A 14660-nucleotide genomic window follows, 5' to 3' on the forward strand; every position below is an offset into this window, starting at 1 on the left:
ACAGCCACGATTTAGCTGGAGCTGTAAAAAAAAACTGCTATTGTTGCAGTGTATCGCGATGCGATTGTAAAATGTATTTGAGGACCTAAACAATGTTGATTTACAAATGAGAATAGACTGTGCTATTTCTCAGGCTATGTCAAAACATGCCCTTCAACATGCCAGGTTGACCTGATAAAAAGTAAAAATAGCTATGTGGGGACCACATTTAGGTACCATTAGCCACATGCTTTGAAAGGGTACGTGGGGGCCAAGTTTGGGCTCCATTAGCCACGTTGCTCAGACAAGATTGCGTGGGGGCTTGATTGCTCCATTAGCCACGCTGCTCAGACAAGATTGCGTGGGGGCTTGATTGCTCCATTAGCCACGCTGCTCAGACAATAAACAAAAATTCAAGCATAGTAGCTTGTAAAAATCAGTGCTATCAAAAAAGCGTTATTACGTCAGAAATTTTTGTCTCACGTCAACAAAATGCGCCAGCGCAAGTTTGTATGTATTTAGAAAGAATAGCAATTTATTTATAGGAAGAACTATGCCGAAATTATGTAGAACAGAGAATAAAGATAAATGAGAGAAAATACGAGAGAGTTTAACGCGTACCAATTTGCAATTAATAATACTTTCGAAAAGGCTGGCGACAAAAAATACTACGCGTTCATTCATTGATTTCAACAAGCCATTTTTGCTAGTGCATTGTGATTCGAAAGCTAAAGTCGTCAACAAAAGTTAGGCGTTCCGTTTGAATTACAAGCATTTGTCTCTATCGACGATCGACGGGGAATCACGTTGTTTTTGCGAAATAGGCAAAGGCGCTTTTTGCTTTAACGTTAAAATGCAATATGAAGGACAGTGTGCGAGACAAGCATACAAATTAATTATCAACATACTTTTTACAACGTCTAATAGCGTTGTAACTGAGAAAATATTTAGCAATACGAGATAAAACATTAACGCCTCCATTTGAAAAGTGGGCTTTTGATGAAAGGCGATTGATAAATGAAAAACAAAATTAAAATAAGCACTTGCCGTAGGTTGAATTTCGTCGATGGAATGTTGGAATGGAATGTTGTTGAATTGCGGAAAGTCTTTGCTGTTCGTTCTTCGGCTTGAAGTTGACTTTAAACTAATACTCCTTTTTGGTTGAATTTTCCTGTTCTCTTCTTACTTCTTTCTTGCCAAGGAAACACTCGGAAGGCACCAATGCAGGGGTTCTAAGTTTTATTTATATTAAATGTTTATAACCCCTTGATGACAGCAGAACCGCTGCTGGCGTAACAAAGCTTCGATGGCGTAAAGATAACACAATGAGTCTCAAGTTCTTTTATTCGTGAGTTCGAGTCAAATTTAAATTTTGAATTTGAAAAGTTATCTTATGAGTCTGAGTCTACTTTCAATAATATTATGAGTCTCTGTTAAAAATTGAATTTTATGAGTAAATCTTATATTATTATGAGTCAAAATTGTTTTGTGCAGAGGTATATAAAGCACTTTCAGAAAAAGGAAAAAGAAACAGTTTCGTAATTAAAATTGGCAAATTCCAGCAATGTTTACGGACTAGGTTGAACTCCTGCTAGTGAGATTCCATTGCAGAGGTGAATCGCGGATATACTGAATAAGCAATAAATGGCCATTTTAACAGACTCACTTGAGAAAGCTGCGGGTGGTAGGTTATTTGAGTAAAAAATGATCCATCAATATTATCTCGGTGCACAACCACTGAGTTTTCTTAAGAAACGCAACTAGCCTAGATTTATTCTCACTTTTGGGTTCAGTGAGTTTTTAAGAAACGTAAGTGTTATGTGAGAATTACATTTTGTAGAGAGCTAAAAACAATGGAAATTCATTCGGGTCCCTACACACTCAATGCAGCAGCACTCAATTGAATTCAGTTCAATTTATTTTTCTTTGTCGGAAAATAACAGCAATGATAAAGTTACAAATAGTGAACGGGAACAAAACCAACAAAAGGAAAAGGTGGCAAAACTACAAAAGTTTAAAACGTACATACGATGCAAATTTAAAGGTTACGGTACGTACACGAAAGTAAATTAAGCACGGCCACCAAACCTAACAGTTTAAAGTAGATGAATTAGTTGGAAGAACCAGTTGGCTCCACATACCTAAAGCAACTGGAGGAAAAGCAGTGGCTTTCGCTTGTATCAGGTGAATATGTTTTATTGCTGATTATTGCAGCTCAAATTAAACTTTCCAAGCCTAGAGAAAGGTTGAAGCTACAAAAACCTACGTTTAGACTTGCTCGAAAATTGAGACTGAAACCTTGGTTTGGTTTTGAATCTTTATCCTCGGACTGACAAAGCCTTGATAGGTTATTCCTGGTAGTTTCGCATAATAGTTGATGTTCTAGTCGAGGCTCTTGACGTAGGGCCGGTTAACGAGATTGGCAGAGTGAAGCTTTCCGATTGTTGAAGCGTTGTTGCCAGAGAATTATTCCATTCACTAGGTGCCGTTGAATGGAAAGCAGTCCTGAAATGCGTTGCTCAAGCGCACACCCCGAGAGTCGAACCAGCGCCGCGTAATCTTGAGCCTGGCGCATAACCAGTGAGCTAACGGGGCGGGCTTTAGGTTTCTTCTGTCTGAGTTAAACTAAGTCAAACCTTTGGCCTAAGTTAAACAATCTGCAAGGAAAAGTTTTAGAAGCTGCTAAGACTCCGTTCTGCCTTTTTGTGGGCACGACTAAAAGGCAGTTAGTTTCCTTGCATAAAATGGTGCACTGTTCATAGAAGCGAAGAATTAATGTCGATGTAAAAAAGCCGGAAATTCGGTCTTGGCGACTGTATTGTACAAATGTACAATGAAGTATTGTACAAATGTACAATAGGGTGCGGCTGATGCCCCGACCTGAAGCAAAACACCCTAACTTTTTTTTATAGGTGACACTTGGTACAAAAACAATATTTATGAAGTTTAAGACCAATCTATTAATGTTTAGGGGGTCCAGATTTGAATTGAAAATTAAGAAATTTGGTGCTTAATCGGATAGTTTTACAGGGCTGCGTAGTCCTTCATTTACCATGGTAAATTCTGTATTTAAAGTCATCTAGGCTCCACAGTTGCAATGTTTGACACAGTATTATTATGTTCCATACTATTTTTTAACAAGTAGGGTTTTGCAAGCAGACAGCCAAACACTATTTTGAGAAGTAATGTGACAACCAATTGCAAAATATGCTTGATGTAATTGCTGGAGAATGCAAGTATTAAGCAGTAGAACAACATAGTCTGTGTATTGACCAGTACAACACACAACTTTATTAAATGTGAGTGACTGAAGTCTTCCTGGTCACTACTTGTCAGCTTTACCTTGAAAATCGCTAAAAGTGAAAACATGCCTCTGTGATGTCATACTACCGTTCCTTCCAAATGACTTACCACTATTTAGCTCAATCAAATATCTCCAGTTTCAGTGTAGTAAGTGCAGATTATTTCTAAGGCATTGTTCCCAGGTTCAGAATAAGGTTAAATGTAAGGAGTCATTACAGAGCACTTCTCCTATATCAAGACAAGACTCCTAACCATTTTAATTGTGACAACTTAGGAATGGTAAATTACCTTAGATATTTAGTATGCTATGCGGTGAAACATTCATAGAATCGTATTTATCAATTGCAGATCAGAATCAATATGTGTAGTTTGTATTCAGTTGGTAGTTCATTATTCATTAAACTATTCAGTTGGTATTCAGTTTAATCAAAAAAAAGTTTGCTAGGCTATGTCTTCTCATGTATATACAACATGACCCTCAGTATGTTCTACTTGCTACGGTTACCACAAAAGCAGATCAAGATATCAAATGTAGCAAGTTACCAATCTACAAGCAAGGGATTTTCAAATTAATTCAGATAAGGTTATCAGGAAGGCAGGTAATTACAGTACAGCTGAGCATGTTTTTACGATTTACTTGTGAGCTAAAATTTCTACAGTGGCAAGGCAAAAAATGTCAGAAAAAATAATTTCATTTACAAGCAAAAATTTCAAATGAAGATTAAGAGAGACAAAGGCAAAGCACTAAAAAATACATGAATTTCAGAAAAAGCTTAGCTAAACCTCTTTCTGGCCACGCAATGTAATGGAAAAAAAACAGCAATGAAGAAGACATGCTATTCCTCATCAGTATACAAGGCAACGGAAGCAAGTATGGCTGGAAAAGATAAAGTGGTAGAAGCCAAAGTTAAAAAGATCAGTACCAGGCGACAGCAGCAAAATAGACGAGTAGCAAAGGAGGAGACCCGAGTTAATGTCATACATAATTCTATTGATTTAGAAGCTGAGGATGACGTGGACAACGAGCCATGCACATTTTCAATGATTTGTGAGATAGAGGAAAAACGCTCTCATGAAAGGAGATCAAAAACAGGAACAGCCATCTTCATTCCTCATGACATAATGAAATCTCCAGGATTAGTCTCTGCAGCAATCAGAAACAGCATTACACCAACTGCCATATATCTGTTACTCTTCATTCTATGGTTTAAGCCTGTTCTTGAGATGCTTCGAAGATAAATCTCCATCCATCTTAGTCACACAGATACAGAGTTGAAACAGCGCAACATATTTCAGAAAAAATTCTCTCCGCATGGTCACCACCTGCTGTTGGTGCTTTACATTAGGATGGAAAACTTCTGGAGACTTTAACCAGCAAGTAAAAGCAAGATGAAAAGCAATAATCCACAATAATGACAATAATGACAATAATCCCAACCCATTCAACAGAACAGCTGGAGCACTTGTGTCCAAAGTTACTAGGCCTGTGCAGTTGCTTAAAGATTGGCATTGCAAAGATTTTGTTACATCTCTTGTTTTTGACACAACAAGCTGTAATACAGGGCATAAAACTGGTGCTTGTATACAACTTCAAGAAGATATAAGTCGCCCCTTACTTTAGGCTGCGTGTAGGCACCCTGTGGGTGAAGTAATTCTTTTTAAGGTGAAAACCTGTGGTGAAATGATATGTATCATAATTATGTATCATAGAGTATTAAAACACAAATGTTAGAATGTCTCTTCGTAATATCTAAATTTTAACTCAAAAGCAACAAAGGAGTGCTTATATTAAATTTATTATGGCTAAAGCCTACACACTGTACACAGCGCTGTGGTAAATGGCATTAAAAGTATAAAACACTGATTTTGACGTGTCAGTTATGGTATGTTCTAAACAGGGTATTCATTTAAAGAATTTGCAATCCGAAGACACCATTTTTGAAATTTTTTGCCGAGTGTGCTCCGCAGATTTTGCCTAAGCTTAGAAAGTTTGCCATAATTCTGCAAAAATGTCAGAAATTCCGTTGTATGAAGTATGCAAAATTACCCCTAAATCGACACACTGGTTTTAAGTGAAACCTAAGTTGCTGTTCACAGCATAAAAACTATAATTTACAATGATTTACAAAAATTAGCTGGTATCACATGAACATATAAAAATTACTCAAATTTTTTTAAACATAAATCACTCAATTTAATGTCAAAATTGAAATTTGGGAAAATCGATAATCCTATAAAAGTTTGATTGCAATCTGGACCCCTTAGACTTTATTCAGTTTTGCTGAAACTTCATATTTAAGCTTTGTACACCAAGCCTCACTTCCAAAAAAAAGTTAGGGTTGTTACGATCAAGTTTTAAATTTTACAGGGCATCAGCCGCACCCTAATGTACAATACAGCAATGAGGTCATGTTGAAAAAAATTAAACATTGTTTGCTGGCTTCATAGATTAATTCAGACTGTACTTTTTTACACTTACAGTTGTGAACCATGGGCAGAACAAGGATTTTATTTACAAAACAACAAAAATCGTAACTTTTTTCTTCATACTTTCTGATTGATTTTTTTTACCTTAATGAAAACAACTTGAATTGCCTGTTGTTACTTAAGCCGGCTTCATTGCTATATTTGTACAAATGTTGTACAATATAGCCTAGACGCTAAGATCGGATTTCCGCCTTTACTACTTTGGCATTAATTCTTTACTTTTGCAGACAATGTGCCCAATTTATGCTGAGGAAATTTTTGCCTTTTAATAATAATATATGAGATGTCGTAAAGCAGAGTGCTTATTCATCTTTCAATCACGTACAGTAAACAACTAATAAAGATAATAACAATATTAAGATTAACAGAGGTATCAACAGTGATACACACGCAAAAGTAAACACCTACCGGTATGTAATATCAATGTGACTAAATAAAAAGACACGCAAAAACAATACCAAAATGAAACCTTGGTTTGGTAGTGCTCGTTTTTTGTCTTTTAGTAGTGCCCGCTTTTTGCCTCTTTCTTTGTTTTATATAGTGTATGGAACTAGTCATTACCATATCGTACAAAAAGAAATTATAAAAGAAAAATATATCACTTATTTGAAAATGTAGATAATCTTCTTGATGTAACATTAGTTTATTTGTTTTTTATATAACGTTATTTAAAATGCCAACCATGCTTTATACCGTTCTTTTTTACTGACTAAACAAGAGCCCATACTTTATTATCATTATTGTTACTAGAATCTCTTTGATTAATTGTAAAAGTTTAAAATGTCTTTTGTTAATGCTTATTCGTATGACACACTGGCTGTATCATCCCCCCAACCATTTGTACTGCATGTTCAATTTAACAGGTTTGTTGTTTTCTTTGAACTATCACTATATAGGCCTACATATTCAATTGATCAATCAATTGTTTATTTATCAAAAATTTTGTTTTACAACCAGGTTAATTTGTAGGCATATGAGCTAAAATTTAAGAAAAATTGTGTATTCAACTATTTATTGGACAGATCATAATATGACTTTTCAAAGTTTTGTTTTATCGTATACAAAAGCAGCTATACAAGCTCTATTTTAATTAAGAGTTTACAAAATTTACATTTTAACACAGATCGATTTAATTAATTGCGTACTGAATTCATAATTTTGTCAAGTTTGCTTGTTACCGTACTGTACTTTGTTGTTCTCAAAATAAAATGTCCATTTGTTTAATTTGTTGTAGTAACTGTGATAGTAATTCTTAACTGGTAAACCTGAAACATTTATTTAGCAATATCTGTATAATATATGGTAAAGTAGATTTTGCAGCATTTCTTTATTACTAAAGACGATTTGGTTCAGGATTCAAACTTGTATTCAACTATATAATTTACCAGCTTAAACCGTACACAAACAACAGATTTTTTACCAGCACTACCATTGACTTTCAAACTTTCACTTGTGGATTTATTTGTACATTCAACCATGTCAAATCAGTTAACTCAAATACTGAGCCAAGCTGACACCGGTAGCCCGATGAAGTGGGAGAAGCCAATAAACAGAAAAACTGTCCAAAAAAACTTAATGTTCGAGATCAGCAAAAAAAGTTTAAATAAGTAGATAATGGATGTTCTGATTAAATGTACATTGTACTTTTTCATAATTTAGAGAAAGGAAACTCAATGCAATGACATCGAAAATGTGGAAGGAGATGTCACAATGTTTCAACCAGGCTTCTGATGATGAGAACGTCAGGTCCATTGTTTTGTCTGGGAAAGGACGAGTGTTCACTGCGGGTATGTTGTGAACTAATCAAATTATTCTATAAAATAGAAACATTCCATAAATCAAACTATAAAATAGGTTTTTCTACTGCACATGCGGGGGAGGGTCGCTAGTCCTCACTCCCGTTAGTCGACGTGCCTTACATGCGAGAGTGGGAGCTCCCAATGTTGGGGTTCTCAGCGAAGGCAAGGCGACCCTTGTGTTTTATCAGAAACAACTTATTGTAGGTTTGTGGTACGTAACGTAGTAAAGCAAAATCCTTAAAACGGATTTAGCTGCTTTGTGCCACATAACTCCCCACCACGGCTGGGTTTGCCCGAGACATGCAATCATCCACATGAGATGCATTCATCCATTGCTGTACTGAACTTATTGTTAAATTCTCAGTTCAAATCGTTGTTGAATCCAGGTTGACCTGTTACATATACGTTTGTGCCACAAGAAAGTTTCATTATGATTTGAGGTTCAAAATCTTAATTGGGACACAGACAGGTCTGTGAATGTAGATTAAAGTTAATTCAGCATTGAATTGCTATGTTGAACGTTTTTGTGTTGATGACTGTGGAGTTATAAGACTACACAACCTCACAGATTGTAAGTAATGCTGCGTTTTTGAAATCATATGTTTAAAGATAAAATTTGGGCAAAGTTTGTGTGCCCCCCCCCCAAAATGTTTTACTCTCCTACGGCTATGTTCATTTTTTTTAAAGCAAGGCAAAATGGATTAGATGAAATTATGGATTACGTATCACTAATTGCACTTTTATGAGATTTTTTTTCTTTGAAGACTCAAATATGTTTGAAATTTGTAACTTTTGAAGTAGGCTACTAAAAATTGCGATCTAATATTTAATGAGGGTGATGTGCTGAATTATGTTTCATGAATCACATCTACACGTTTTTCAAATTGGTAACTTTTTCAATCTGTTAACTGACTTGTGGAGTTACAAAATGATGTACTCCATCCGGCAAATTCATTTTTTTATTTGAAAACACAGGGTTGGACTTAGCCTCTTCAATCGGATCTTCTGTAGAAAACTCAAACAAAGATGTAGCAAGAAGAGCATTTGATCTGCTCAAGACTATTGAAACGGGTCAAGAGTCTAACAGTGCCATTGAAAGGGTAAAATATTTAAAGTATCCAGTGAAATAAACAACTGGTGTTCTGCTTAAGTACGGTACAAAGTATGTCATCGCTGTTTTCATACTGACCCTGTGTTGCTATTCAGGAGATAATCCCATTCCCTCTTTTGATGTCATGACCTTGCATTACTTTTGATGTGTTTCAACAAGAATAACTGTTAAGCGTTGATTTAAATTAGAAAAATGTATTAATGCAATGTAGGAAGGGTTGCTGTAACTGAATAGCTCCCATGACTGTGTTGCTACTTTCACATACTATCATTTTGAAAAACTGGTAACTATAGATCTCTGTCAAAGGGATTTAGTTTTGTTGAGTACATTTTCCATATTTGGACCTCTTAACGCATAACGATAGGCTACTGGTGTAAATTATGTAACAATAACATCATTCATGTCAAATAATCACTAAACCCCAGTTGAAATACCATCATGACCCACAGTGCATGAAGCCAGTGATAGCAGCCATTCATGGAGCTTGCATTGGTGCCGGAATCGACGTCATTACGGCTTGTGACATACGAATTTGCTCTGAGAATGCTTTCTTTGCGGTGAAGGTATGTTGCGTCAACGTAATTATTATTATGTGATAATTGTGTGCTTGCGTCTACTACATATTTTTCTTGGGGAGCATGAAAATCTTACAGCACCAATCACCAAACATGTTTCTTTCCAATTTGTTTATTTCTTTTCAAGTGGTTATTTTTGCCATCGGTTTCAAAGCAACACTTTAGTTTAGTAAACTGAGTTGAAAGTTGAAGATTGAAGGTTTAATTTTTCATGCATTGCAGGAGATAGACGTCGGTCTAGCCGCTGACATAGGAACCTTACAGAGACTCCCCAAGATCATTGGAAACGACGGTTTGGTCCGTGAGTTGAGTTACACTGGGAGGAAGATGCTTTCGGAAGAGGCGTTGTCTTGTGGTTTGGTCAGGTATGAGAACTGGATCTCATGAGTCAGTAGAACACTAAGTTTCTACTTCGGGCACTGGATTTTAATTTATTTATTTGCTTCCTCGTTTGAACACTTGCTGCGAGACCGAGCTTTCGCTATCCCAACCCGCCAAAGTGTTGATTGGATCCACATCTGCTCGTGATGAACCACTCCAAGACATTCTGTCGCAACCGACTTGTCGCAAGACAACTGACCGCGTCTGAGTTGTCTCGCGACAGAATGTCGTTCACCCACCCTGGTATTCATAAAGATGACAATTACAATGTTGTGTTTTCATGTAGCACTCGCTGAACTCATTGCAGAAATGCGTTGCTCTCTGTCTACCTTGTAAAGCACTGAGTCAGATAACAAACTTCAGATGATTAATCAGTTATACTACCTCTCAATTGACTTACACATTTTTTTTTATTGCAAATAAACAAAGCTTGAAGAAAAATTGTGCAGCCTACTAGTTGTCATGTCATGAAAATTATGTTCCATACTGGCAATGTGACACTTGTGGTATGTATGATTAAATCAAATGAGACGATGACACCCGGCAAAACAATCAGTCTTACAAAAAGTAATTTTTGAGAGAGTTAATCGCATGTCAAAATCATCACAGCTATATTTTATCTTATGTGTATATTTTATCTCAGTTCACTATCAGACTCAAAAAAACATTTCATCAAACTTGTTAAATGTGCTTCTCATTCTCGACGAAACTTGGAACTAACAGCAAATTACATTGGTAGATTATCGCTAGCTTTATTTTTTATCCGTGGTACTCGCCAATTGCCTTTACCTGATAGCCTACTTACACCTGGCTGACATATGCAACTTAACCTGCCCGGCATTTACCTCTATGAAAGTTGGCTATCTCTTAATGATGCTGAATAGTCACCAGGATGTTGAATTTATTTCTTGTTTCAGTAAAATTTACAAAGATCATGCAGAACTCATGGAATCGGCTATTAACCTTGCTGCAACAATTGCCAGCAAAAGTCCTGTGGCGGTTCAAAGCACGAAACATAACTTAAATTACTCAAGAAATCATTCAATTCCAGAAGGCCTGGAATATATAGTGAGTCATTGTTTATTTTATAATATGAGACTTTAAACCTTAGGATTTAATTTTTTTCTGTTGCATTGATTAAGTAGGCTAACGCCAGCTTTTTCAACCGTATTGTAAATTGGTAGCACTGTATGTTTTTTATTTTTTATTTTCGAGGTAATTTCGTCTCTCTAAGCGAGCATCTAGGCTATGATTACAACTATAAAGGTTGCATACTTCCATTTAAAATCTACCGTATCTCATTCAATTTCTACATTTAGGCTACTTACATTGCTTTCATGTTTAGTAGACTATGGTCGCCGTAGTAGACATCAGGGGTGGGTTGTTGTATTAATTATTTTCCAAGCATTCTGTTGTAACTTCGGTAACAAATATAACTTTGTTCTTCCCTGTATAACATAGAAATCTTGGAACGCAAGCATGCTACAAAGCGAAGATATCATGAAGTCCGCCCAAGCTTTCATGCAGAAGAAAACACCTGCCGATGTTGAATTTTCGAAATTGTAGGTAGCACCTTTTAGTTAGTTTAATCTCGGACTGATCTCAACACCTCGGACTGATATAATCCACAAATATCCGTGAATTTAGATTAGTGCTTTGTTAAAAAGTAATGCATTTCGAATGATGAGCCAGCAATTCAGAATCAAAAGCTGTTATGTGTGTAGAATGTTAGAAAATTGAAATTTTATTTTGCAAGATATTTTTGACTAAATTGTTTTCCTTCAATTTCTATTGTCTGCCTATATCGTACCCTTGCCGTTTGGCAGGGTTTTTCAATTCGTACGTCAAAAACCAAATGATTAACGCAAAATAAAGATGTTTTAAAAACCCTAATATCTCAGTGTAATACATAATTTCTTATGTGTAATTTTTGAATAGTTTTTGTTCTTGGTTCTGGTGCTTTTGTGATTCGGCTTTTTTGTTGATTTTTGAATCTTTATTCTCGGACTGGACAAAGCCTTATTAGGTTAGTAATTTCAGCCTGGTGGTTTCGCACACTTGTAGAGGCTTTTGACGCAAGGCCGGTGTCACAATCAAGGTGCAAATGCCTCGCGATGGCTTGCTTGGTATCTTCAACGAATGTGCTATTTTTATTATGGAATTCTGGTGCGTTGTGTTATTATCGGTTATGACCTGAAGTAACCTCTGATTGAGAAATTTGTATTATGTAACGTATTTCTAGAATCATCTGTAAGCATGCAAATCTAGAAGGTTCTGTTGTTTTTCATGATTTCTGAGCGTCGTTTGTCATGACGTCATAAGGTTGTTTATCAGTAAATGTCCGATTGCGAAATCGTTATTATGTAAGAATCTTCTTGCGAACGTGACATTCTTTAGACTTCTATAAGCTTCTGCTTGTTGACATTTATTGCAACTTGACAGAACAATGTGACATTACGTAACCTTCTCGATGTTACCAGACCGAAGCCACCTTCTATAAATAGTGGTGTAGTTTGTATTCTGATTATTCTGAGATTATTATTATGATGATTATTATTGAGTTGATTATGAGAGTTGTGCTATGAGTTGTGGATTGGTAGTTGATGCAGAAATTAGAGTTATTTGAGAAGCCGTTCGTTAAAGTTCTTCAAGAAGTCAGATTATCATTTCACTAGTAGAATTATTCGACATTTAATTGACTGCTTTTCGGTTTGACCCATTAAACTACGTCATTGAACCTTTCCAAGTCTTTTTCCCGGTAAAAGATAGAAAGAAATCGTGACAGCCGGTTACCGAGATTAGCAGAGTGAAGTTTTCGATTGTAGAATGTTGTTGCCGGGGAATTATTCCATCCTCTGTGCCACTATTTTTCGCATTGTAGACTGCTGTGAAATTATTCAATGTCAATTTGCTTGTTGTTGATGTGCAATCGATGAACTTTATCATAGTAGTAACAGTGTTGTTAAGCGACATTGTTTCCACTAATTGCAATTTTGTAGTAATAGCCCATCTGGAATAAAAAAGTATTCGTATAATTCTTCTAAGCTAACTTAAGCCTATGCCTATATTCACTAGCGTACGCAGGGGGGGAGGCCATTGGGCCATGCCCCCCCCTTAAAAATGTTGTGTGACGTCACGATATTGAGAATGATGCTTTCAGTCTCTTTATGCTTGGGAATGATGAATTCAGTCTAAAAAAAACTTGCCTAATTTTAAACAAAACTGCATTAAAAGAGCGAGTTTTGCCAATACCAAACATTCAAACATCTCAGCCAGGAATTAGCAACAAGAAAACGTGGAGACTTAGCTTTATTTCCGAAAAATGCCGAAGAAAACAAGATCTTATCCTTTTGCTATGCCACCTGACAGCACCATTTTACAGGAATATTCATGCCCACATTTTTGTTGAAAATGCTCTCAGAATGCACCAAATTCAAAGTAATTTTTCAAAATTTTCTGGGGGAGGCCCCCCAGATCCCCCGCTGCTGGGTGTCGTTTTAGGCGAAAGCGCTGTCGGGCTTCGCCCGCCGGTCGTCAAAAGCCCCCCTTTCAAAATTCCTGGCTACGACACCGTCAATGGCGCCAAAAGCCTGGCTACGCTGGCCGGCAATGGCCTCCTGCGTACGCCACTGCCTAGTGCCTATATTGTAAGCATCTTCATATTGTATGCTTTGCAGAACAACCTAAGAGTGCTCGGAAAGGTCGTGTATGGTAGAAGCGCTTTTTTTCTAACTTTCTTTGAAGTATGAAATCGTTTCCACATAAAATGTACTAACAACCTATGCAGTAGTCGAAATCTATCATTTTATTTTTCCAGTTTTTGTTTATATTGTTTTTTGTATCAACATTTTTAGTGATCACTTTCTATAATCTTCATATTTAAAGTGCTGTGTGTCAGATATTTTAATGGATTTATGTAATTGTGATGTCGCTTTTTATTGCGCGCTTGTTAATAATGCCATTCTTAATTCTAGCCGTCATTGGTGGATGAGTAAAATATAAGAATGCGCTATCCAGCAGTGAATTGAAGTTTTCTAGCACCCTTGGCAGTGGCGTGGCCCCCCTGGTGAGAATTGTGAGCCATAATGCTTGACCGAATAATAATAATAATCATGCTTTTATTTGCGCCCATTGCGATAACATACAGTACACTGCGATCACAGATGCGATACAACAGACGACAGGAAGCAGCGAAGTGACATATAGTCTTCGAGTCAACTGCTCCCCTTATTTTGGCTTGCCTTTAAGTGTCTTCCGCCCAGACACAGCCGCGTGCTCTGGAGCGGTGTCGAACCCACGTCCTTTCGAACGTCGCGCAGACGTTCTCACCACTCGGCTACGCAGCCGAAGTTTTTGAATTCCAGAACAATCACTTTGTTGCCTCCTGAAGCTTTGTTTTTCAGATAGCTTGCATCCAGACAACATAGCCTACGTACTGTGGTCGACTGCATACGGAACTCACTTTAGATAGAAGGTTTCAAGCACGCTTCGAGAGCAGGGGTGCCCAAAGTGCGAGCCGCCGCAGGAATAATTTGTCCGCCCCGTTAGCTCAGTGGTTTAACGCCCGACTCAAGCTGCGCTGGTTTGACTCTCGGGTGTGGGCTTGAGCAACGCATTTCAGGACTGCTCTCCATTCAGCGGTACCTTGTGAATAAACTTCATAGACAACACTTTAGCAATCGGAAATTTCACTCTGTCAAACTGCATAACCGGGCCTGCGTCGGTGGTCGAAAGCCTCTACAAGTATGCGACACTACCAGGATTAAAGCATAAGCTCTCAAAGAAGCTTTTTCAATCCAAGGATAAAAATTTCCTCAATATCTGTGAGTCCCCGTCTGGGCTCATAACTTAGCCTACTTAAATTACGATGAAGAAAACTTCGTAGTTGTGAATATATTTCCTGGACTGTTTAGTTGAAGCGTCAGGAATTCCAACACTTGTAGCCATGGCTTACTATAATATAGGCTACGGTAGGCCTAGTATATAATATAGGAATATAGTAAGCCATGCTTGTAGCCCAATGCA

General features: G+C 37.0%; 1 protein-coding gene across 1 annotated transcript; it reads left to right on the top strand.

The window, feature by feature from the left end:
- The first annotated feature begins 6517 nt into the window (after window positions 1-6517).
- On the top strand, window positions 6518-13647 carry LOC145775224 (delta(3,5)-Delta(2,4)-dienoyl-CoA isomerase, mitochondrial-like). Its single transcript, XM_082586479.1, has 7 exons — window positions 6518-6632; window positions 7429-7556; window positions 8544-8668; window positions 9129-9242; window positions 9477-9619; window positions 10553-10703; window positions 11097-13647. Exons 1-7 carry the CDS (start codon window positions 6550-6552, stop codon window positions 11199-11201), a joined length of 849 nt encoding a protein of 282 aa, XP_082442605.1. The 5' UTR covers window positions 6518-6549; the 3' UTR covers window positions 11202-13647.
- Window positions 13648-14660: the final 1013 nt, after the last annotated feature.

Source organism: Aplidium turbinatum, chromosome 8 (assembly GCF_918807975.1).
Source record: "Aplidium turbinatum chromosome 8, kaAplTurb1.1, whole genome shotgun sequence".
NCBI lineage: Eukaryota > Metazoa > Chordata > Ascidiacea > Aplousobranchia > Polyclinidae > Aplidium > Aplidium turbinatum.

Excerpts from the sequence above, each read along its gene's own strand:
- LOC145775224 (XM_082586479.1), top strand. The coding sequence starts at position 6,550 with ATGTCTTTTGTTAATGCTTATTCGTATGACACACTGGCTGTATCATCC. Across the intron at positions 9,243-9,476 it reads ATGCTTTCTTTGCGGTGAAG|GAGATAGACGTCGGTCTAGC; the intron begins GTATGTTGCGTC and ends CATGCATTGCAG. Across the intron at positions 10,704-11,096 it reads CAGAAGGCCTGGAATATATA|AAATCTTGGAACGCAAGCAT; the intron begins GTGAGTCATTGT and ends TGTATAACATAG.